Genomic DNA, 27,087 nt, shown 5'->3' with positions numbered 1-27,087 from the left:
TCCAAAAGAAAATGCTCAAGTTTTAGCCTTCAGGTTTTAAAAACAACATTAGTTGGATACAATTTTGGATAAAATATCATAACGTTTTGGGATATTTAATGTGAAGAGAAACTGATTGGTCATCCAGGGCATGTTTGCTTGTTAAAAGGTGAATAGAGCCTATACATATACAGTATTGCAGTACATTTTTAAGAAATACAGGTTTTCATATGCCATGCACAGCTTCAGTACAGACGTGAAATGTCTTATACTTGGTAGAGAGTCCCCCTCTGGTGGTGGGTTTCATGTATTAAACTAATCCTGTCATTTCTGACGCGACCTACTGTACTGTATTCTTACAGTGCAGAACATTACTTTACTGTATATGACTGTGACCAGTGTACACCTTCAATGTATAATGTTATTGTTAATTCTGTATTATAATAAAAACCACTTGTGTGAAAGATATACCATATTTATTATTGAAAGAAACAAGTCTTTTGCTCAAAAACAATGCTGTGCACTTGAAATTCTGACAACATACAGTACAATACCTGTATTGTGTGGTTTACTCCAACCGAATTAAACCATTCATTTATTATAATGAAAGTATGAATTACATTGAGTTTTTATGTTTTGTAAGAGGAACATGTAATATTATCTATAGAATGTTCTCCATGTGGCGGTGCACCCTTTTCCCATGAGTTTACATGCTCATATTGTTCAACTTTGTACAACAGCAGATAATCCATAGGAAAGATGATCACCTGGCTATAAAATATTAAATTTGCTAACACAAATCATACACTAAATAGGACATTAGTACATTAACTGGTAACATAATATATTCAGCTTGATCTGTGCATTGTGTTCTCATTTTCTTGTGTTTGATGTAGTGCACTATTCTTGGAAATTCTAAATCAAGTTGATATTGATTTCCTAAAGCAAGATTGGGATTATTGATTATTATATCAGTTATTTAAAAGCAATCACATTAAGAAATACTTAGGTCTACACCAAAAAGTAAGGCTGATTTGAATGTTTGCATTCAGGGTGCTTAATATATTCCTCACTTATTACTCGTATTTATCCTTTTGCTTACTCTTAAGAAACACCATAATCTGGGAATGTAACCAAGGTAAGATGTGCAAATAAGGCCGCTTCAATGGTAAACGTCTAGCCACATTATTCCCATGAGCTCTAAAAAGTGCAAAACATCTCTAGAACATGTCGTTCTAGCTTTGTAACATGTTAAAAGAGAATACATTTTCATATGCATTTCATGTCATATACAGGCTTGCATATACTGTAATTGTGCCTTTTCAGGCATCATCCACTTGAAGTGTAAGTGCAGAGAAAACAATGTCTGTCATAACTTGTAATGGAGAAAAACGATTTATTCTCATATTTACGGAAATAAACCTGACTTTAGCAACCAATGTCATCAACATAAAAATGCTCTGTTTCTACCTTTTTTACTGTTCAATAACTAGTATCAACAACATGCCTTTATATGCACTAAAGGTTTTACCACTGCATATTAATAATTGTTTACTGGTAATAATTGAATAGTGGATTTTATTATTTTTAGGCACATGATACATATTTCTAAGTAACAGGCTAGCACGGACATCTTGTTTTTCAGTAATAAGAAAACGAATAAGACATCAAATGTTCATATAAAGCATTCGCAATATAAAATAAATTCCAAACGTAAAGTATAGTGCAACGTTTTATATAAATTTCATCGCAGACTTCAAAGCCCTAAAAGATAAGGCAAACATTATTTCAATTTAAAAGCAACAAAAAACGCTGAGAATGAACCTAAGCAAATAAAAAAACATAGCTTCTTTAATTACAAATTCAGAACAGAGCAGCTTCATGTTGTGCCTAAAATGCTTTATGCATACATATTGAATGATGTAAAAAAGTAAATGAAAAAAATATTTAACACTACAGAGTGCACAAAAACTATAAAAGAGGTAACACTGACCATTATGATTTCAATATTAAGTGGGATGTAACATCAGAGATATCAAGTGAATGTATTTTTAAGTTTTTTTTATATAAAAAGAGCCCTTTGAGGAGCAAAGTGTTAAAAGTGTGATAGCCAATATTTCAAATTTTAATTTGACTGAAAAATGTAAAATGCAAAAAATGAATTTCAGTGATGTCTTGCTTGTAGTTAAAGGCCCTGCTTCTTGGGATACTTCTAATAAAAAATCTGAAAAATAGAACAAAGCAGAGGGAAATATACTAATAGTACAGCACAGACAGTTAACTATCTTCTCCTATGAGCAGTGGCTGGAGAAAGAGGCCAGCTGTCCCCAGGATGCACACCAGTATGAAAACCCACAGGAAGATGCGATCTATCACCATTGCCACATATTTCCAATCATCTTGGATCTAGATTGAAATAGAGAAAAAAAAATCAAATAGAATGGTCAGTGCTTTTACTTAACTTGGTTCACTATCAGGAGACTCATACTGACACTGTGGAGATGAGACTGTACATGTTTTGCCCTGAAATGTCAGAGTCATCTGTCACTTTGCTTTACTACCATGCCAGTGGCACCAGCGCTGTTGGTACTGTATGTCCAGACATCTGCTGATACACTGGCCAACTTGTTAATCACCACTTGTAAAATCCTGACCTTCATAATCTAATATACAGTACACAGTGCCGACTAGAACATGTGATTCTGAACTATAGGGCTCAATGTGCAATTTGAATAAATATCTGTCCCTCAGTTTCTCAGTTTTGGTTTGGAGTAGAGAATGTGCATACCTGACTCTAATATCTCCATTTCCATAGTCATGAACTTTTTAAAGAAAATAACACCTATTGCCAAACAATCAAATCGATCAATGATTTCATTGTTTGGCAAATAATGTTTTTTTTTTTCCTTTATACTAACATGGTGGCTGTGCTTGCCTCTGCTCACCTCCTTTGCTTCATTCTGTAGCCTCATGTTCTCAGCAATGTATCTGACACTCTCAATGGCATCACGCACTTCAGGTGATAGGGCAGACACGGAGAGCAGGGCATCCAGGGACTCGGAGCTGGAGTAGGAGCTACCAATATCACCACTCCCTCCTCCTAGGCCTCCATCAGCCGGCAGTTTGGTGGTGCGCTGGCGCCAACAGCAGTTGCAGCGGCCTTCTTGACAGAGGAATCCATCCTTAGTGCTACACTTGGAGTCTCCAGTGCCAGCCAGGTTGTTGAGATTGGATAGCTCAGTGCTGATGAAAATGCGATGTCTGTGATGGGGAGCATTGGAATTCTGCTGCTTCTGCTGGCTGTGGGTATGAGGGTAAGGCTGCGGTGGGAGATACTGGCTAGTCTTCTCAGGTTCTCTCTCTGGCCTGGTCATGAACATGACTCTTGGGAGGATGCCAAGAAACACGGTTCTCACCCATTGCGGCATGGTGTGGGTCTTGGGTGTTCGGTAATGGACGTTGAGCACAAAGACTGTGATGACGATGGATAATGTGACAAAGATCATGGTGAAAAGAAGGTACTCCCCAATGAGAGGGATGACCAGAGAGGTGGAAGGGATGGTCTCAGTGATGACCAACAGGAAGACAGTCAGGGAGAGCAGAACAGAAATGCAGAGGGTTACCTTTTCACCACAGTCTGAAGGCAAATAGAACACAAGCACAGTGAGGAAGGAGATGAGCAGACATGGGATGATCATGTTAATGGTGTAGAAAAGGGGAAGCCGCCGAATGTATAGGGAGTAGGTGATGTCAGGGTAGATCTCCTCACAGCAGTTGTACTTTATATCATGTTTGTAGCCCGGAGCATCTATAATTACCCACTCTCCACTCTCCCAGAAGTCCTTGAGATTGATGGTCGAGCCAATCAGTACCAGGTCGATCTTGGCTTTGTCATAGGTCCAAGAACCAAACTTCATGGTGCAGTTCTGATAGTCGAAAGGAAAGTAGGTGACATCAATCTTGCAGGAGCTCTTAAAGATGGCTGGTGGGATCCAGGTGACATCTCCGTTGTAGTGCAACAGGGCTTTGGTCTTGTCATCCACTTGGAAATCCCCCACCGCACTGCGGAAAAAATCAGATTAAAACAGTAGAACACACCAATTAATAGGGGTTACAGAAATGCCAAATAAAATGATTGGATCCGATCTACTGCTGTACAGAAAGTAAATGAAAAAGTGAAACCTTTAGCATACAATGTTTTCATTCATATTGCATTGTATTTGGCAGAGGAGCTGAGAAAAACACTAAGGTACTGTTACAATGCCACTTAAAAATACTTTATGCATGTATACTGCTGTAATTAATGTAAAAAGTATACGATGTCTGTTTACAAATGTTATCTTTCATGCTGCAATTAGTTTCAAAGAACTGTTTTTTTAATTGAAACAAACATAAGTGACTAAGAAAGGCCAAATGGTTTACTACCAGAGTATACCTTAAAAAAAATATTAATGATGTCTTCAAATAGGATTTATAATTGATTGTATTACTAGCTGTAAAGAGAAAGCAGATAGCACATCTACTTTCACTTTTTACTTTCACTTCATACTTTTCAACATATAATTAACTATAATTGTTCCTTTACTACCATCTACTTTCCTTTCTTCAGCAAATCTTTCAGAGTGAATTTGTTCAAACAGAAATCATATGCCCTTTAAAACACATTGTGTAAAGAAACATCTAAACAAATAAACTAAATCAAGATATTAGATATTACAATTTCAGAACCAAAGCATTAATGTTCTTTCTATGACCTAAACAATTGTCCTGCTGTTAGGATAGCATGAAAGGAAAATGATAATACATCAAGTATGGCAATGCATATACAGTATCCTTATAAAAAATCACTAATGGCCTGGGAAATGTTTCTGTTAGCACAGTCTTCACAATGACTCACTTAAGTGATGGAGAAGTGTGATGGGTTGAAGTATAACAGACTTTTTGAAAATCAAAAAAGCTACAGAAAATGGATCCCTGCGGCTATGGGAGATTCTGCTTACTTGTTATATAAGACAATATCAGGCTTCCAAATTTTATTTGAAGGCACTCTGATGAACTCTACACCTCCAAATTCACTGGGATCCCACTTCAGTTTATAGTCATTCCAGATCTGTGAAGAGAGAAAATGAGATTAATCATTTTCTACACAAGTGTAGTTATTTGCATGTATTTTATACATTTCCAAAATACAATAATTCATTTGTTATTACATGTTCTTGTTTATAAACAGTGTGATTCATAGTCTCAGCGTAACATTTTCTGTCTCACTCAATGTTAAAACTGTAAATATCTCAGTTTCTCATATAACACTTGTTCATCTTTTTTTCAGAAACATTCACTAGAATTCACTGTTTTCTGTAGTGTAATGTAAATGTTATATTATATAGTAAAGAATATGAAATGGCATTCTTCCTTCTACAGTAAGTCTATTCTACTGTTTAGTTAGCTGTCACGCCCGACATCCCTCCCTAGGGGGTGCTCCACTGCTCCCATTATTGTCCTTGTGATTGTTAAGCTCCCCAGGTGACCCTCTTAGCTTTATTATTTAAAGACTAGCTCCTCCAGTCCTCGGGGCTCATCATTAGGGTAAGGATGTCGCAAGGCAAGCCTGGCACCAGGAAACCCTACGTCCGTCTTCTGAGGGCATAGGCCTCATCCCAGACACCTCCCGCTTCCCGGGCCCGGGGTCTGGAGGATCTTGCCCCGTCACCCTTGGACCTCCATGTTTTGTCTGTTTGTGTGTTCCCCCTCCCGGGGATTTTAACCTTGTCGCGTCCCAGGATGGATCACTCGTTGATGGACTCTTGGACTGTGCCCTGACCTGCCTTTGGACCCATTTGGATTTGGATGCCGTTTTATCTTCCCCGTTCACTATCTCACGGATTATTACTATTATTTTGTGCACTATTAAACCCCTGTGTGTTCCCTTTTACCACGCCTCCTGTTTTCTCCAGCTCTTACTACATTGCATAGGGTCTACTACAAGATCTGACACGGATCTCCGTGTTCGTGACATTAGCAAGTCCCCCTATGCTTCTTCTGACTTCATAAGCATGTAGCATGAAATCAGATTGAGCTTATAATACTTCCCCATGAAGTTTGATCAGAAATAATGTCCATTATAAGATCATGCAGTCCTCTTGTTCCACAGTTCTCTCTGGAGTCTTTGATGGATGTAGAGGAAGTCAAAGGCCAGTTGGGAATAAGCAACCAAAACTACCCAGAGCAATTCAGTTCTTTGAGCTTTTTTCTAAAATGTTCTTTTTAGTGCCTCCTGGCCTCAAGCTTTTAATACATTTAATAACAGATAGACATTAAAATTTCTGGGCAAACCTGATTTTTTTTTATCATGAGGGCAGAGATATATTTGCTCTGATTATTTGCTTCAGAAATGAATATTGTCATTTGCAGAAAACCACTTACAGCATTGTCATGGGATAGAGCGCTGTAATAATTACAATATATTGAGCACATGCATGTCATTTGGAATTTAATTCCATATATTTTGGAAGGCTGTGTTCGTAAATTATAGGAAAAGTTTCAAAAGAACTGCAATGAAGCAAATAGAACTAAAGTTGGCACACTAAAGTTAAAGGTTAAATATGCAGAATACAGCCTGAGGGTCACTATTCACTCAACAGTGAATTTACTGCTATTTAATCCAAATGGCAGCCCATGTATGACCCTAGTAGTCCTGAATTTACCCTTTTTTTCTGTGTTTTTTTTTTCATTTTAGTAACATTGAGCAGTTTATTTCAGATTTTTTCATGAGTTAGTATACGTATACAGTACCTCTGTACATTACTTTGTTAAAAGAAAAATTAGAATTTGCACAGTGATTTTTAGTTTCTCCAGAAGTCTTTTAAATTAAGAGTGCATTACTCATTTCCATTAACCTTTGCTTTTATGATGAATGGATATTCAAAAAGAAAAATCTCCAGCTTCTACCAATCACCAGTTTTCTGGGGGCATACTGTATATACAGCCTCTTAACCATTATCTTCCATCATTCATCACACTATCACCCCTACGCCATTCCCACTGTCAATACAGATGAGGTGTACAGGTACAGGAATACAGGTGAGCAATTCTGGCTTCTTCATCCCAATGACCAAGTGTTCACCCCTCAAACCAAGGAAACTAAAGCCAAATATATCAATGAATGTTGTTTTTACACCATTTCATCACTGGGACTTGATGACATCATCTTAATGTTTATTCAGTGTTTTTCCCTCTCATATGATAAAAAAGGAATCCTTTCTGCTTTATGAAAAAGAACCACAGTAATACCCTTACCAGAACAGGCCACATTAAAGCATATAATATTGGTGAAGTGGAATTTGGTTCATCTGTCAGGGGGAAGATGTGCTCAAAATACTACTATAAATTTTTAACATTGTATAGAGCTGTAACAGTCAGAATCATCAGACATTTCAGGAATAAAAAGTGTCAAATTTGGTTTTGTCAGTCTAAGTAAATAGTAGAACCAAGCTAGCCCGTTGACAGATTTCAAGAGGAAAAGGGTCAAAGTGCAGAAACAAATAGTCCTTTATATTCTCAGGAATCATGAATTAAATAATTTCTCTCTGTCTTCTCCAGGGATGTCAGGAAGGACACCAAGGGTAAGAAAGGAGAAGACAGGTGGCTGATTGCAGGCAGGTAATTGAAAAGGACCTCCATTTCACTTAGGGATTCCCTGAACAGGCTCCATCCACATGTCTGGGATGAGGAGGATGAGACGTAAATAAAATGACCCACGTCGTATATCATTTGCTTCAGTCTGAGGGATCCCAGAGATTTGACATTTTTATTCACAGCTGACATTCCCATTCTACAAAGCTGTTTATTGCTTTGACCTTTCACTGCCTCCTCATTGACAGTTCTGCAAGATTCGATTAAATCTGAAGGAGAGCACAAAGGACATGGGGACAAGGCAGAACCGATACAGGGCCATAGGGCCATTGAAGCCTTTTCCCCCACAACCAGTCTTCTTTGTGCTTCATTATACACAACATTGTGAAGTTTAATAATTGGAATTAGACAATCATTTGCAGATGCTGACTTCTGTCGTACAGTAGAAATACCTATTCCATTAAGGACTCTGTCTGCCAGAAAACATTTAAAGAAACTGGGTAGAATAATCCATTATTTTTGGCAGTTATTGTCTTACCTGAGATACTGAGGTGTCACACCCAAACTGTGTGAACTTCTGCATGGAGAAATAAATCCTTAAATGTGTTTAAATGTAACAGGCTGGAACAGACAGATTTTGATCGTGTATGCCGCTGCAGTAAAGAGTGAATGTCTTAATACAACGTCAAGTCAAGATTTAAAAAAATAATTTACCAACATTATAAGATGATGCCTGTAGAAGTTTTCTTAAAATAAGATACAAAGTGTGATAAAAGCATAATTACAAACCTGATCATCTGTTTTAAACTTTTAATTTTGCAGTGAGACAAACCTACTGTACCTCAACACTATAGACAGGAGTGATTTTTTCACTAGAGAGCATTAATCTGTGTAATCTTACTCAAAAGCCAGGACTCTAGCCTCTTCCCATTCTCTTTGCTGGTTTATTCAACTAATATGTAAACAGTATATTTTATGTTTTCACTACGTACAGTGAGAGCTATAACAGTCTTGCAATTGCTGCTAACAAATCTGGAAACTGTGTCATCAGTCTAACTAGATCATTCAGTCTTATTTATCTATACAATTTTTTTAAATTTAAAAATTATTCTTCATTATTCTATGATTTGATCATTCACAAATAAGATATCAAATGTTTTCCTTTTTGCATGTTCTGTTATTCATCAGTAGATGGCAGTACATCAGAGAGGCTGGCCATGCAAATCTGACTTAATCCTACTGTAGCTGCAGAGGTTTACAAAGTCTTGTGGGAAGGACATATTAGCTGAGAGATTTAAATGCCAGTATTTTTTCCCTTAAAAAGTACTGTATGTATGCAGTGTGGAGTAGTGGGAAGGAGCTTTGGACTCCTAATTGGAAAGCTGTGTGTGCAAGTATTGACTGGGATACTGGCATTTATTCCCCAGTGAAGTGGTCAGTACTTAACAGAGACTTCTTTAGTAAAATGCTCTCCTGTATGAATGAGTTTGTAGCCTATGAGGTTTAGATGAAGCGCAATTACTGCTGGTTGAAAACTAGTGGTGGACACTCTGTTGTACACGGAAAGCACATTGAGCTCCGTGGACATGAAAAGTGCCAGATTAAAGCCAGGTTGTTTAAAACCAAATTTGTGTCTAATGGATCTACAGTATCTGGTTAGATTTAAGGTTTATTAATATTGTAATACATACAGCCTCCATTGCTTGCGAGAGCAGGCTTATCAGAGCGGTGACGTCACCGCCCTTCCCTGTGGATAGCAGGGACCGCAGCTGCTGGGCTGACGGGAGATCTCCCTTTAGCTCAACTGGCTGGGACCCTGTTGAGTGATGCCAGAGACCTGGGTTCGAGTTCCTGATGGTAGGGGGCTGACCTGATGTGGCAGCGGTGAACGCCCACATGAACCCTGAAGCACTACAATATTATTTAATAGTGGGTCAGTTAGGTCTACTACAAAAACATTACAGTTTTTCCCTTGTGTTTTCCACAGGTTGAATAAACAGCAATACTAATTCTAATAATAATGTAGAACTGTTCTGACAAAGGTGGTCCACAAAGCATTAATTAATATTTAAATAAACTGTCCTGTTATTGCATCAAAATATAAATGTTTCATTAATGATGAAAACTGCAATACCTCATAACTACTTATAGAAGCTTCCCACCATGCCATTCCAGTTTAAATTTGACAGGTCTCCCCAGAATAATTGCAGAAGAAATAAAAAAGCATGTTCGGCAGTCTAATGCACACAAATACAACAATCGATATTAAAAGATTTAAAAGGTTTGGGCATATTAATTATTAAAACCTCAAAATAAAGCTTTATAGGACAAGAGCATAACAGCTTAGTTAAGCATTTGTTCACTAGTACCTCCATTGATCATCACATTACTGAGACAAGATGACTGTATAGTTTGTGAATCTCTAATTCTCTTTCCTTTGTAAAAGATAGTACTTTGAGATATATAAAACAAAGGAAACATTAACAAAATATTTTCAGAATGGAATATATAAAAAGCAAAAGTTTTTAAAGTTTTCATCTTGGAGTCCATATGTTACAGGTATTACTGAAGAATCTCTTTACATCTATTGAGTTCAGAGGGATTTTGATTTCTTTACACCTTTTTGATACATCTTCACAAAAGTGTTTACAACGAAGTATCCAGTGCATATAATTGAGATTTCCTGTTCTTTAGACAGTAAATTGTATCACTTTTTAGATGATAAAATGACATCAGTTGATATGGAAGATATACAGTACTGTATTTAGTAGCTGAATGCTAGTAGAAACATATGCAGTAGACATGAAATCTGAAAGGTAGATTGAGAAACACTGTCAACTGTATTTGGTATGTTTCACTTTTAATATTCGCCTTCAGTTTAAATATATGTGTCACGCCCTCTGCAGCCAGAGGGCGCTCCTTCTCTGTCCTGTCCCTAGTTTCCGGTCTGCTGTCCTTCCGGTCCCTCTCTTTCCCTTGGGCTGTATATTTCCGGGTCTTGGACTCTGTCCTCGCTCAGCATTGACGTTCGGATGTCCTGAGACCCGCCTAGCACCAGGGCGCCCCACGGCCGCTCCCTGAGGGCATAGGTTTCTATACGGCATTCCTGAACTCTTTGCACTAACGAGCCCGGGCCTTTTTCCCGTCTCGCCGCTATGCATATGGGTCTTTTCCCGCTCTCCTGCTCCCCACGGTTGGTCCCTTTCGACGTCCGTGACAATATGTTCAAGTAGTTCATATTGAAATTGTGGTATTAGAGATCAGATATTGCAGGTCCTGACTGTGATGTAATGATACATTAATTTTAATTCCATACACAAAAGGAAGGGATTTTATGAATGATACCACCTCTTTTTATGATACCACCTCTTTTCCCCCTAAATAATAATCCCTTAAAATTTTGAGGATAGAAAATTAACTTACATGTCTCAGCCAAAGATTTGTTTCCATGATCTGATTGACTTCATCCTGAAGATAAAATAAATGAAAGAAAACAAACAAAAGACAGTTAAATATTAATCAACTGCAACTTTTTTGTTCATGCTTAGAATGTGTGTTTGAATGTGTCTGGCACACATTTTAATTAGCTCTGTCCTGTTTTCTGTCGTGATTCAATGCAAATATATGTATTAAAATTTGACTCTCTGCACAGGGCAAAATAATAAAAAAGGGAAAAGATTAGAGATAGAAAAAAATATTTTAAAAAAACTATTATGATATGTAAAACAAAACACCCATTTGATTAAACTAAAAAATAGAACCAATAAAAAAATGAATTTTAGAAATCCACTGAAAGTTCTTTGTACTGCAGCAGAGCATTTTCTAATGAGGTTCCAAAAAACTGAGACAAACACCTGAGCCCTCAAATCCATAGGCATTCTTTGTATGAAAAGCATCTGTTTCAAGTAGATAGTCAGAAGAGAATGGGAGATCAAGTGCCACTTTTATACTGTCACAATCCTCTCCGGGAAATATAACTGCTGCTCCCAGACAGTTTTTTTTTCTCTACTGACAGGATAAACAAGAGAAACCAGGAGTCAGTAAGTCCTGGAGAGATTTTAGTGCTTTGAACTGTGAATAAACTGGCGCCATGTGGCTGTCTGATCCAGCAAAAACCATTACAAAAAAAACCCAACTTTAACCATTACAGCAGTTTTCATATGAGTTACAGTAAAACTTAATTTCATCACTGAAAATGGTTTATAGGTAGAGTAAACTTTTAAACCATAAAGGAAAGGTGTGCCAGAAAGCCCAATAGTGCACTAGGATTTTTTTCTGTAAGGATTAAAAATATGGTGTGGGTTGCGGTATCAATTGTAAAAGATACACCTTTTCCTCCTGTCAGGTCCTGAAACACAGTTGCAATAGAGTCCAGAAGTACAAGTAGTTGGTCAATGGTAAAGCAATGTGTTTACAGGAAGAATTGATTAAAGAGACCTTCGTCTTGGAGTAATAGCAGAAATTAGATTTTTTGCCATCAAAGAAGATTAAATATTGATATATTAAGAATATAATCTTATAGGGCTTTTTAAAGCATAAGCTAAGGCATCATAAATGGAAATGGTTTTACAAGGAGCTGACTGTAGCTGAAATCACTGTCATTAATCAAAAAGCGCAAGCCACAAGAACACCTAAGGTCAGGAGCCAACATCTGATTGCTGTTTGATGGAAAGGGTTTTTTTCTTTTAGCTTGGGAAATTGGTTAGAACCTTGAAGAAGTATGGTTGAAAAGCAGTTAATATTTTGTCAACATACAAAGTTATTGAAGAAAACAAGTGTTTGATTTTGACATTTTTACAGGGACTATTTGATATTTTTTTGTGCTAATACGTTGTTTTCTACACTTCTAATGTTTCATGTACAGTACAGTATCATGTCCATGATTTCACTTTTCAGATCAAAGGAGAATCAGAACACATAGGATTCTACCCTATTCAATCAGAGTAACAATTCAATTAATAAAAATTAATAACATAGAGATCACAGACTAAATTTCAACTTCTGAAAGTTTTTTTCAATAGCTAATCCTCTTTCATTTGGTCTCTCTAACCAGATTCAGACCCAGACAATGTGATAAGAAGTTATATGTTTATGGACTCGATACACAGAGGATTTTCAAGTAATGGTAAGCATACTGGTAATTAATATTAGGAACTACTATTGCTGTAGGTTTAATTATAAGAATATTTTACAACCTTAGAGAAAAGTATGTTCTACATGACAGTAATTAGTTGGTATCTTGTATAAGCAGCTTTCTAAGCTGTTGTCAGTAATACACAATTCCACACAATTTACTTTTTCTTTTACTAGCTTCAAAATGTCTGATACCCAGAATTTTCACTATGAACATCTTTATTTTATTTTCTCCAGCATATGGGAGCATATGCTGTCTGCTTATTAAGTAAAAGCCCTCCAGTGTTCACTGCTGCAATGCAGTGTTCATTTGAAGCATTTACATATATATCTTATTTAATTAAAGTCCTCTACTTCAGGGCTTTCTCAGTCGAGTACTGAGATGGATGCTTTTACTGAACTTGACAGAGTAAACAGTCCAGTTGATGGAAGGAGTATTTATTTTGGGTTTGTTCTGTGTTCTTTATTTTATATCACCTGCACTAAACACATAGCCTCCCCATCTTTTCTTGTCTTGTCAGGTCCCCACACACCGTTCCCTACCTGCATCATGCTAACACCCATCAGAAACATTTGCATCCAACAAGCACTGATGCATAGTTCATAGGTCCTAATCAGGTCAACATACCCTAAGGCCTGTTGAGATAGATACAGATGTACACAGTTTGTCTCCAGCCTTGAGACTTAAGAAGACAGTTCTTATCATAAGGATCCCAGATAGGTCTTCATTTTATAAGCAAAATGGCGATAAATGTTTCCTATAAAGGCCACCGGCAGCTAATTTTTGAAAGAACTTAAACATTGAAAAGCAAGCACATAATATGTGATAAACCAGTTGTCAATTCAAGCTGCTAATAAGAAGTGTACAGTACCGCTTTTTACTTTTATAAGTAGTGTATGAGACACTAAAAATGCAATAACATGAGCCAACAAGCAGAGTAAATTAAATGCTTTACCTTATAACAAAAAAGACGTTGCTTCCTAATTATCTAATCAATGGCGTTATTTTAGAAGTAACGCTCAATGTTGTTTCTAAGTCTTGTAAGTAAATTAAATCCATCTCTACATATTAAGCAACAAATATAAGTATTCTTTTTTATTCCACTGCAGACTACACTGTATTTCCCCTGTGGCAAGGAGTGACTAAAAAGGCATACTGTCTGAGTCATAAATATAAAATACTAAAAGAATCTTTTCAAAATGCATTTATACATATTCTCTAGTTTAAATTTGTCTTGCATCAGGCAATAAATGACAGTACTATCAGCAGAACATATTAGAATACTACTGTAACATTAGCAGAGTTATTTACTGAGCCCATTTAAGCTGACAAATTGCAATAATTTATTAACACCATTTTGCTTTTTGCACTTAAAAAAATCATACTATTAATGATTTATAAAAAAATAAAAATTATTCTCTGTTTTAGATAAGTCTACGTGTTTCTGAACAAAAGCGGTCTCCTACACCTACTTTTCCACACTTTCTGTCAGATCTCTTCCAATTATTGTTTAGTCACTGAGCTACACTAATCCATTAGCTCTTAATGCTCAAATTCAATATCTCCCATTCAATGGCCACTACTTATCTGTCACATAACATTCCATTGTATCATATCAAAACAAACTAGACTATATTCCTCTTCAGTCACTAACTTCTGACACCAGTCTGAAGTAAAGCATACTTCTTTAGGAACTAACATAGTCTGGGTTATGTGTTAATTTTACTGATTTAATTAAATTAAGCGGTTTCATTATCTTTGAATGTTAACTCGGATACTTTTAGCAATTAAATATGAGAAACTGAATGCCCTACTGATTATACTTTAAAGACTTAAAGGTGGTTTAGTCTTGGAGAGGAGCGAAAGGGAGTTTGCAATTCACTGGAATTTTCAGAAGCAGCCTGAAAGGTACAGTATTTGAAGAAGCATCAGTCAAAGTTCTGCAGGGAGAAATCAGTTTAGCTGACAGTAGTTGTTTGACTATGATGGATTAATTTGATGTAAGACATTGAAATCCAAAAATTAATAGGCTGTACTGGGCAGAGCGGTGGCTCTGTGGCTAAGGATCTGCTCCTGTGGCTAGAAGGTTGCTGGTTCAAATCCTGCAGCTAGCAGAGTAATCCAACTCTGTTAGGCTACTGATCAAGGCCCTTAACCCCAACTGCTCCAGGGGTGCTGTACAATGGCTGACCCTGTGCTCTGACCCCAGGTTCTCTCCCTGTCTGTGTGTCTCATGGAGAGCAAGCTGGGGTATGTGAAAAGATAATTCCTAATGCAAGAAATTGTAAAGGGTTAATAAGGTAATGTTGTTGTATGTTTATGGTCCTCTATTGTAGGCAGCAGTATCAAGCTATCCTATGTATTGGGATATTTAAGTCCTTTAATTCCCAGAAATCATTACTCTACCTTAAAACACACCACCTCATAGCCTTTGCATTTTCTGCTAACATACACAGTGCCCTTTCAGCTTTTTATTTCTTGTGATGCATCATAAATCAATGCATATTCATTTAAGGAAGTGCATCACTATGATGGCACTCTCTGGATTAAGTCAAAAGCCCCAATGTTTTATTTAAGTAATGATTTGTCATAGCTACACATTCCCTTTTCTCATAATATATAGAGCCATTCAAGACAAAAGCCACCTGTATAAGCCTGACAAAGACAAATCAGAAAGTTGATGCCTACCACTTTAACCAGCTGGGACATGGACACTTCAAACTGCACAATGACTGGGTCGGACACATTCTCCACAGGCCGTATGTACTGGTTGTAATTGGCAAAAATAACAGAAAATAACCGGTGCTCTGCTTCAGAACATGTACCACCTGGAGAAAAAAGAAGAGAAACATCGTCACACCGCCCGAAATAACAAAAGAATGCACCGCTTTCTCATTGATATACAGTATACTTTCTCTTTGACTATTCCAAAGCTGTGAACTTAATTTGCAGCAGAAAAAAGCACTACAGTACAATACATATTTCAGAAGTGCAACAGCCCTTTAAACAACAGCAGTAAAACAGATTTACACCTTATTAACTAGTGTATATTGACGTCTTAACCTCTAAGAGTATGTGGAAATATAATAATTACCAACAGCAGCATGTAATCTTAAGGGGTTACCACCTTCCAGAGTCTGGAAGACAATGCTTCCTTTGTTTTTTAACTTAACTTTTTTTCTTTTTACCTAGCTACATCATTTTTTTCAGTGTTTAAAGCTGGACACATACATTTTTATTATTTCAGAACGGTCTTAAGTCTTGATATTTACTAATCCTTCTAATTTTTAAATCCGGTTTAATTATCTTTTTAATTTATCACATGCAAATAGACAAACACTGCAAAATAATATTTACATGTCAGCCTCTTGCACAATATTTAAGCGGTTTAGTGTCAGATAACCCATTTGGCAATTTCAAGCCACATTCTATGAATAACTAAGGAATTATGATCTTGCTGTGCGGTCTATCCATTATCAGAAAAAAAACATTTATTGCTGTGAATTGTCGTGTCAACCCTTAGTCTATGCTGAAAGTACAGAGCCCAGGGCAGGACTGCACATTGAATGGGATGCTAGTCTTTTGGAGGGCACACACACAGGCATAATTTACCTCAATTAGCCTTTTCGGCAAGGCTTAGGAAGAAGGAAGGAAAAAGACGCATCAATGTAAAAACCAATATAAAAATGAGGAGAACACGATAACTCCACCAAGAAGGCACTCCAGGCCAGAATCAAACACCTAGAGCCTAAGGTAGTGGCTGTAACTGTCATACCACTGCACTGACCGAACAATTAATCTCCTAATTGATGGCTTTCATCTGACGACGGAGGCGTAGCTCCAGTACAGTAAGCTCCTGTCCAATATCTGCCGCTGGTCCGTCCCGCTAGGCACCCAAACGTCACTTCGAGAGCAAGATATCTTTCGCAGCAAGGAAAGATGCCAACAACGTTATCGTTAACGTTAAGCATCCTTGTTCATTTTTAATATTACACTGGACCCCTGTACCCTTAATACCTTCACTCTCAGAAGGGTATAAAGTGAACACCTTCAACCCTTCGTGCCCTTTTTTTAGAACAGCTTAGGACACGTACTGTACAGTACAGCTTCTTTTGCTTACCGATTTTAAAACAAACCGTGGAAGAAAGACAATTTGTGTGTTTTAAGTTATTAATGCTCGTGAAATCTCAGGTAAATGTGTGTACTGTAATTCGCTGTTTTAAAGTAACTGAATATAGCGGCATATTCCCTTTCTTCTGTTATTTGTTGAAGTAAAAACGCGATATATACTGTAGCACTTCTTTCACTTGATGAAAAATACAAATTTGAAGTAAGGGAGCATTCCGTTGTCTATTTGCAGGTAGGGCGTGAAAATTGTTAATCGCTAATACTGAAAAAAAAAAAACAGTTCAACTGAATTAACTTACTATAAATGATTAATAAACGGATACATTTGCTGTCCTTTAAATTACTGTTGCTTTTAACTGTAACACGACGATTGTTTTCTTCTGTTTAATGAGATTAAATTACAATTACATTTTAACTGTTAAAAATATAATCCCAGTTACATAAGAATAAATGATCTTAAATGTGATCATACCTTAACTACTTTCTGTATCGTGAAAACACACTGGCTAAATGTTGACTTAATTCTATTTTCAATTATTTCCTACAACTGCATTATAAAACAATGAACATGTATCATCATTTAGAATCATTAAATTAATCTATACATGTAGATTTGCACAAGTTTTCATGCTTATCTCAGTATGTCGCTGTTAGTTTCCGAAGGAAATGTATTTCAAAGTTTGCTTTGTAAAGAGACAGCTAAAAGTTTAATACTGTACCTTCTTAGAAAGCTAGTGCGGCACACATAGGTTACTGTAGGGTACCATATGTACTGTACTATAACAGGTTACAGCGTATTAAATAATTCCCTCATACTAGAATACTAAAACGAAAACCACATGCAAATTTAGCTCAAGGATTTGCAGTACTTACCGGAGAGAAGAAAAACAATGTAGGAAAATGTCAGCAGAAACACAAAACACTTGGTTTTCATTGCGGGGACCGTAGGATTTAATCCTCAGAGCTTCTGAGCGCAGACTAAACGGTGAGAAAGTGGGAGAAAGGGAGTGTTGTTATAGCTTCAGCACTGCAACAGCCTGAGCAGGGGAGAGAGCACGGCGAGGGAGGGCTAGAAAGCACGTTAGTCACAGCGCACTCAGTCCAAACAGGGTACGGCCTTGAGACTGCAGGTGAGAAACCTCGCTGGGCAGATGTATGAGGCGTGTTCATTTAAATATGTGAATATATGTCCATCACGAATCTTGAAAGTAACTAAAAAAAAACTTTTATTGCAATTGAACGCAAGCAGGAATGTTTTTGTACATGACTTTTCGCGCGGGTATTAAGAGAACGTTGTCTGTGTTTTCATTCGAAAATGCTGTACATTAATGAGTATTTCGTGTGTTGAGTATCGTATCAGCAACACCTTGACCGTACCGTACTACTGCAGCCAACGTTGCAACCAACAATAATTTTCAACAGGCCTTGAACTTTCAGCACTGCGGACAGCCCCATATCTAAAGAAGAGCTCTTAATCCGAGCTCTCTGTAACTATGAGAGATAAACTCCAGTACGCCAATAAAAAGTATGACATGTGTAGATGTTCTGGTATACTTTACTGACCTGAAGAAAATAACCTAAAGGTTTGTGTACAAATTTGGAATTTATGTAGAAAATTATTGGTTGTCTATAGGCTATCTTCATAAGGGTTGGACCATATCATCATTTACACGAAAATCACTGGAAATCAACACATTCAACTACAAACACTTGGATATTCATCAGTGACTGAATAATATTCATCATGCCTTTCAATATGTCAAAGTTCAGACGGAGGCAAAGGAAACCATTGTTGACTGTTTGGCCTGAATAAAAAAAACAACTTACTGATTATAAGGGCCATACTGTGCAACCAAGTTTATTGGAAACATGGGAAACATCTTAGATTAGAGACCACATTGCTGTTTGGGATCCATTTAGAAGGAACTAAACAGGAAATTATACTCAAATACGATATTTTTCATTTTCACTTATTTATTTTTATTCCTGTAAAATAGTCATAATGCTAAGTTTAAGAGTCATAATGCTCAATACATGTTTAGAGGTCTGTATATATATCCTCTATTGCAGACGACAATATATTCCATGTAATAATATATTATAATACATATACAATCCACCACCATTTCTTAAAAACAATTCTTTCTGAATTTGTAATTCATAAGGCAAATGACGTTGAATCTAATCAGTAAAAATTAACCTGATCATGGAGGAGTATCAAGTTTTAATTATTTTCCAGTTCAGTTCAGAGTAATATAAAGGACATACTGGATGAGTAAATCTGTCTCCTGGGGGCTGTTGTACAATACTGGTGTTGATTTTCAATTTAAAGGGTTAATTCAGTTTCTTCTACACTTGAAATATAAACCTTTTTACTATCTGAGACCAGCAGTAGATGGTCTGACCCCACAGCATCCAATATTGATTTCAAATGACCACTGCATGCCTGACAGACACAAGACGCTGTCAGTGCAGATAGAGTTCAAAGGATCACAATTAGAAATATTTACCACAATCCCCTCTTCCTCCACAGTTGTCATGTGTGGTTGACTGTAGAACATTTGTTTTATTCTTATTGACATAACTGCCTCCTATTATGGACCATAAAATTAACCCCCTAAAGCCCACTTGTCATAGTTTGTCTTATAAATTCAGATATCTTACTTTTGTTGCGTATTTACTACCATGTATGTTGATTGCAAAAATGAAGTGTACTGTTGGTCTGAAATTGTTTTTCTTTTGGAGAAGCCCTTTCTTCAAGCCCTTTCAGTCATGTTTTGGGGTTTTAAAGGAAAGCAACTAAACTGTTATTTTTGTCAGTGAAGGAAAAAACAGAAGGGTAATATCTGATTCTCAGAAGGCACACCTTTAGGGGGAAAACATATTATAAATTGACTTTATACCACCATGTTTTGGCACCTAGTAACATATACATTGTTTACACAGGCTGGCAATTGATTTCTTAGTTCCTTAACAAATAAAAGAATGATATATATTTTTATTTGACATGAAATTTAGTGACAAACATTAAATAAGTGTCCAAGGTCTCATGTATACCGTTACTGATCAACATCAAGTACCAAAGACTAGTATGTTTAATAACATACTATAATGCGATCAAACAGAACAATATTAATTTGTTTAGAATTTAAATGTTAATAATAAAAGAATGATGATTTTGTAACATTCTATTATGCTAAAAAATACATTTTTACAAAAAAAAACATAATACCATAAAGGACACCTGACCACCTTACAAATAAATAGAGAAATCCTAATTGCTATTCTTCCACCCTCACTCAGGACAAATGTACATCATTAAAAGGTCAGACAAAAATAATAAAAAACACACTATAAAAGGTTTAATATGTGGATCTAGCCTTGTAACAACAGAGTTTTTCTGTTAATCATTTACAGTACGCTCATTATTGTTTGTTACAGCTACTCATGGCAATGTAGTTGTGTCCTTCAAGCTCCATAAATTCTATGGTTCTACAGCTAAATATACTTAATCTTCCAAAACTATTGTTATGAAAAAAAATCTAAAATTAACAGTTTATTATTATAAAATTGTCTGAAATGAGGCAAAATTTACATGGTATGGACCTAATAGAATATTCTTAACCCTAGTATTCCTTATTTGTTCCTTAAGAAAAAAGTTTCTTGCTGTAATTATTGTAAGTTCAAATTGTCTACTGTCATCATTCATTTTTAGTTGTTAGGCATCCCTGCAAAATGTAGAGAATGAGAAAAAACAGCAATTACTCACCCATTGGAAAATAGCCCACCAAATACATTTTCATACAGATTGAAATACGAATTCTCTTATAAAATTAAAATGAATCTAATACAAATAGAGGTAGGGTTACATTATTAATTTAAGGGCTTATTTAACAATATAATGCATATATTAAATTAAATTTTGGTGGGATTTTTAGCTGGTGGGCTTTAAATCTGACTAGCTGTGTGACAGTTGTTTTGTTTTTCTGGTGGAGTACATTACTGTATTTGTAACTTACAGAAAGTGCTGCTTGGCTGAAATAGCTCCAAGCCCCCTTCAGACGGATGCAAAATGGTGGTATTTCTGGTCAGTAAAGCAGGAAATGCAATTAAACAGCCAGACAACTGAAAGAAAAGAAGGTATGAAGACAGTTTTCCAACACTCTTGCAAAACTGAAAATAAGACATTGTCTACATTGTCTCAAGATGTTCTTGCACCAGAAAATGTTCTTGTTTGTCTCATCCCTGGGGTGACATTTGAAATGGAAAATTGTCATTCAAGGGTGATATTGTTTATATCCAGTTTCTGAAGGCAATGACAGAACCTGGGTAGGATATTTATTCAATCAATATGCAGGACTAGTTCAGCTTCTAAACTGGTAGCATTAGTCAGATAATCATCTGCAGTTTTTATCTATTATTATCAGGTTTTGCTCTGCCAGATGGCATGTAATTAACTAAGCAGAGGTTCTGGAACAATAATGATATAGCTGTTGATCTTTTACTTTGCTAGTAACTCCTTTGGCTATGAAGAGAATTCGATGTGGTACAAAGAAAAATCTTTAAAATGAGATTGTGTGTAGTAGGTACTGAATGAACGTAATAATAGAATAATCTAACAGAATAACAGAAAATAATAAAAATGAGATATTTTATCACTGTCGTCTTTCTGTTAAAAACAAAGCACATGTGAAGTATATCATATATACTCAAAATAAAAAGAAATGTATCACTGTATTTACTTACATTAATTAATCACTTATGCCTGATCATGACACACTGAGTTGACGTTGACTTTAGTTTAAGTACTTAATCAGCTCATTAGTAAAAGAGTTGATCAGGCACAGGTAATGAGATAGTTTAACCTGTTTAATGTCAAGCACAGTAAAAAATAAGAAACAAATACAAAATATGCTGAGCTTATCAGGGGAACAGTATATTCATACCCTCTCTATATTGAAGGCTTGACAAAGTCAGCACACTGTACTTCACAGCCAGTTTTTTTTACTGAAGTTGCAAGACATTACATCCAAATAGTATGTCAGTCCTTGACCACGATCTGGGAGACCAGAGTCACTTCACATTGCGAAGCACGATGCATTAACATGTTCCATCTTTGTGATAACTTTCACATTCCAACTTCCACTGTATCAGAAAGACCAGGTCACAGCAAGTGATTTGTGGAAACCTGACTGCACAACGTTGATCAAGTCTTGAGGACTCGCCTGTTGTCCTTCTTATGAGATCATCCTAACATGACAGAATTAACGTAGGTACATGTAACAATATCTAACTTACTCGATGAGAATATTACATTTATGCTATACATGCCCTATTCCCTAGACTTAAACCCCCATGGAACAAATTGTGTGATGAGGTGGGATGACAGGTGGCGTGTGCCATTGAATACATAATCCCATATGAAAACATCTGCAATCTGCTTCAAAGCATGTGTCACACATGTAGAGCTTGTATTACTTCCAACAGTGACCACACACGCTGCAGTGCTGTGACTTTCATGGTAAACCACAATGACAAATGTTAATCAGCATAATGAAATGACCTATTTCATTTCTGTTCAATAAAATGTGAGCCTGCCACAAGAAAGATTGTGCATTTTTCTGATAATGCTATAAATGTGTTGTAGCTATAATAGGTTTCTTTTGCAGCTCAGTATGGATATCGCCTTAATGGGTGCCACAGCAGATACAAGTATTTGAAACTTAAAGAGCCATCCTTTGTTTCTAAGAGTGCAACATTGAAAGTTTTAACATTTAGAGGTTAGAACAAGGAGCTGTGTTGGTGTGCATTGGCTATAAAGCAACAAGTACAGGTTAATTTCTTGTGGTAAAGCAGAAGGAAAGAAACCAGTAACTAAACATTCTTCAGGCATTTTAAAACTTAGTTCTGAATTTATTTAACAAGAAAAATAAAATGCTGCATTATTCTACATGACAAAAGCCCCAATGTCCTGTTTAGGTATTGGTTGTTGATATTGCATGTTTTTTAGGTTCACATTTTCAGATGAAAACCAGAAATGAGCCAATCATGAAAACTGTCCACCCTGTAGCCAAAATTAAACAAAGAAGATACGTGTAGCTTCTCTCAGTAATCTGAATCATCTGAGAATCACAACTGAAGACATGAGATTGTGATGATAAACTACAGTACATGAAATTGGCATACTGGTTTAGTTATTGGCATAATATCTATTTACAGAATAAATTAAATTGAATATAATTCCTAAATTGTAATTCTTCTGTTATTCATTCTTTAAGTTGTATTTTAACAAATTAAAAAAATGTAACAGCATCTAGTCTGAACACAGAATTGTAAATCTTTTCTTTTAAAAGCCTGATTGCATGCTGTATTCATTATGATCCAGTGCTTGTGATGTACTTAGATCTAGTAGTGCTAATGGAACTGTGACTAATAACCAGTGAGACTGCATGTACACTAACAATGGAATGACTGTATCAGATTATACGGGCAGTACTGCGGAATAAGTGAAATGCAGTTCAGTTTTTCTTCCTTTTTGTCGCTCATTTTCAGTTTTGTAGTGTGGATAGGTGAATAAGATAATTGTAAGAAACTTCAGTCTTTTTTGTTTTAAGGAAGGTTTCATAAATAACTAATATATAATTTAATATGCAAGGCACTGCAAGGGAATTTGATTCTGGAAGATAGAGACAGCAAAACAGATTAAATTAAAGAATTTACAAAAGAGAGTGCTTGGTGTTTTATTGATATACGATGACAGAGGTTTCATCTGGCTTCTAAATAGTACCTGATTATCACTTTCCACAGGGCTTAGCAATACATGTTTAATGAGTACAGAACAATCCTATTGTCCTATCATTAACAGACAATTTGTCATTAAAAAAACGTTAATAAATGCAAAGCTGACTAATCAGTGGTTCTGCTCCAGGATGAAATAAAGTTGAACTAAACGATTTCATGCAAATATTTGTCATAATGCACTGCACAGTCTTGATGTTATGTGAAAGAGTTCATTTGGTAAGCGCTTAAGTAATTTGAGTTCTTGAAATCACAATTTATGAGTTAAAAAGTCCTAAAAGTGATTTGTGTGTAGTATTGAAGTAATTAGTCTGATAATCGTATTCAATGTGAATTATTCTATATCTGTACCAATTTACAAAAACGGGCATTTTACTGATTTACTCTGGGCACAATACATTGCTCAGGGGTACAAGGTTGGATCACTGAGGATTTTAGCCCATAGCCTTCTAATTCCTGTGCTGTTCCACATCACTTTCTGTTGTGCAATAGGAAAGAGGTAGATAGTTCTACATTCAAGTCACAATGCTCCAGAGATTATCCCTGGGACATCAGTCCATTGTCGAGCCTACCTCCATCAATCACAGGACCCCATTCACACAGCTGGGTGGACTTGAGCAAACATGGTAAAGTACCTTACTGAGGGAACAAGAGTCTGCACCTGGAACTTGGACTCACCACCCAGCGGTTATGAGTAGAGAGATTTACCCACTGTACTATGCTGTACACACCCTAATGATAGGAAATACTCAGAATAAAAACATGATCTATATTCGACCTCAGTAACTGACAGCAAACACAAATTTCAAAGTGAACATTAATTTTAAAGTGAAGTTGAACATGGAATGGTATATCCAGGCCTACCAAACAGACAAGTGTGATGAAGTAGGAAATCATTTTTGTAAATATGGTTAGAATACTCACTTTTATATTTTTTATACATTGAAGTTATAATGAATGATGTAAATCACTTGGCCTTCTATACCAAGGCAAACAGTATTATTAGTGTTCTTTTACAAAGGGTGCAGTTGTACACCTAATATGAAATATTCTATTACTGTACTACAAATTGTGCAGGCTATAGTGTTGTCACTCAGTGTTTGTGTACAGTATAGCCAGCAGAGAGCAGCAATAGGCAGTGCTTTTGTTTATACTTATCAAAGAGAACAAGTCACTACTAAAGCATTTAATAGGGATTTTTCAACATGATCATATTCCCTAATGCATACAGTATGATATCGCTGGGGTAGTTAAAATGGATACGGTAGCCATATTGTGTAACCTGAAGAACATAAAAAATTAGGAAGGAAAGGACCAAATATATACTGAAATGTATTACATGCCCACAAAGTTAGTTTTTCACTGTCATGTCAGTCGTATTACCAGTCAGTGTCTTGATTGTATTGGGTTGTTTATCACAAATGATCCATGTTCAAAAAGCCATCTTGAAAATTAAGTAGTGTGTTTGTACATCTATTATATTGCAATGGTACACGTACTCATTCAAGACACAACAATTTAGCCGTAAGACAATTTATTATCACATTAATCTACATGTGTTGCCCCATCTCTTAGGCACCTATTTCAATTAATAACCCATCAAAGAATTAACTCTGAGATTTCAAGACTATCTGTGGACCAAATGCAGGATTCATGTTGCAGAAAACAAGAAGAGTTTTTTTTTAGATTTGTTTAGTTTCAAATCCAGTAATATTATTTTATACATATGAAGACAGTAGAGCCAGCAGAGAGCAGCAATAAGCCAATCTTGTGTAAGCAAATTGCTTTTTCTCTATTGAAAACTTTACTTGGGAGAAAATGTAGTTCATTTGATTATTGTACCAAAAATATGTACAACAAATGTCAATTATCTATTTGAAAGATTTTTTGTCATTTTATAACATCTACTGACTTGTTTAAATAAGTAAGGCTGATGAATATCAAGGAATGTGATGGATACGAGCCAGTCTCGAAAAGAACCAACCTCTTCTGTGCTAGGCCTACCAAAGACTATATATAAAAATGCATCTGTTACCAATTAAAAATGAACAGACTATCAATGTATGCTCTTACCAAGCAAATAGCTCATTAATTGCAAATGCTTTTTCTGGTCTTCATTAGTCTTTTTAAAAGAATGTTTGGCAATAACGCACAGAAATCCACAATGTTATTACTTTGCTTATGTCTTTTATAATTAACAAATTAACAAGGCTTGAATATTCTAATCTGCTTTAGTCTTTTTAGCAGTTCTGTAAAATTTTAATATGTAATCATAGATTTGTTTTTATGCATACTGTCATGTACTTTTAAAAATGTTGGGAACAAAATCTGAGAAATAGTAACTCCTGACCTTTTTGTAAATCAAATGGCATCTTCATTTAAATGAAGAGTGACAAAAACATTTCCATCCTGATTGGAGTTTTATTTGAGTGCATTTTCATATTTATAAGAAAGCACAATGAGAATCAGTAGAAAAACTACTCAAAGATAGGAATATAAATAAGGCAGCACTCTGGTAAATTTACTAACAGAACAGACATAAATATTGCATAATGATTAATCACCTTCGGTTTTGCAAGATGTACCCTTACTTGCAATACAGATCGCTTATTTAGCTCACAGATCCTTTTGAGTGATTGTGCTCATATTCACTCTTGTGCCAGACTGTATGAAGAAACTATTCACTTTGCTGTTCCCATATGTTGAAATACAGATAATATACAACAAAACTGCATCCACCCATAACTGTGGAATATAAAACTGGAAATAACTCCACAAGTATTTCTGAAAGAATTGACTCTTTTTACAATTTAAAGACTGATTTATTTAAGTTTTCTTTATAAAAGGCCAGTTTGTTGATTACAATCTGTACCATATGTAAAAAAGAGGAAGTCTGCTTCTTTAAAAATTTTGTGATGCCACTGTCTCCTTTTGCAGTAACAAAAACAATCAGAAAACAGATGTATTGGTATACTGTACATGTAGTCACAAAAACACTGTCATGGAAATAGTTTTGAATGTTAATATAGATATTCAAATACATTTAAGCATTTTTTGCTTTAATTGAGTTTTGTTACAATTTTTATTAAAAAAACAAATGCAAACAAGCATTGTTCTTGTTGTTGTTAATACATTGCAGGATTCAAACCATAATATCCCACAAAATTGGTTAAACAAAACCAATCATCAAAAAAAGTAATGAAACTATGGCTACATCTAACCTGCATTCAATAATATTCAGCTACTGAATAAAAGGCTTAAAATTATTGGAGATTATATAACTGTGTGCATAGCCTCTGTACAGTACATATAGTAACACTTCATTGTTCGGTGATGTTTGATTGCCTTTGCAATGGCCTAAAAGGATGTGTGGGTTTTGTTATTCCATTGAAGCATTTTGTGTTGAACCCAAGAGG

At 35.9% G+C, this 27,087-nt stretch overlaps 1 protein-coding gene across 1 annotated transcript; it reads right to left on the bottom strand.

Moving 5' to 3' along the window:
• chrna3 (cholinergic receptor, nicotinic, alpha 3) lies at positions 1–17,948 on the bottom strand. Its single transcript, XM_015343408.1, has 6 exons — positions 17,747–17,948; positions 15,434–15,573; positions 11,035–11,079; positions 4,980–5,089; positions 2,925–4,041; positions 1–2,385 (listed from the first exon to the last, which is right to left on the bottom strand). The coding sequence occupies exons 1-6, from the start codon at positions 17,805–17,807 to the stop codon at positions 2,257–2,259; spliced, it is 1,602 nt and encodes a 533-aa protein (XP_015198894.1). The 5' UTR covers positions 17,808–17,948; the 3' UTR covers positions 1–2,256.
• Between the last annotated feature and the right edge of the window lie 9,139 nt (positions 17,949–27,087).

This window comes from Lepisosteus oculatus, chromosome 5 (assembly GCF_040954835.1).
Source record: "Lepisosteus oculatus isolate fLepOcu1 chromosome 5, fLepOcu1.hap2, whole genome shotgun sequence".
NCBI classification, from domain to species: Eukaryota; Metazoa; Chordata; class Actinopteri; order Semionotiformes; family Lepisosteidae; genus Lepisosteus; species Lepisosteus oculatus.
This window is presented reverse-complemented; position numbering and strand designations above follow the sequence as displayed.

Bases quoted from the DNA above. Each gene is read 5' to 3' on its own strand.
- chrna3 (XM_015343408.1), bottom strand. From the start codon at position 17,807: ATGAAAACCAAGTGTTTTGTGTTTCTGCTGACATTTTCCTACATTGTT. The intron at 11,080-15,433 runs GTAGGCATCAAC...TTTTATCTTCAG, and splicing joins TGTCCCAGCTGGTTAAAGTG to GATGAAGTCAATCAGATCAT. The intron at 2,386-2,924 runs GTGAGCAGAGGC...ATTTCAATCTAG, and splicing joins TACAGAATGAAGCAAAGGAG to ATCCAAGATGATTGGAAATA.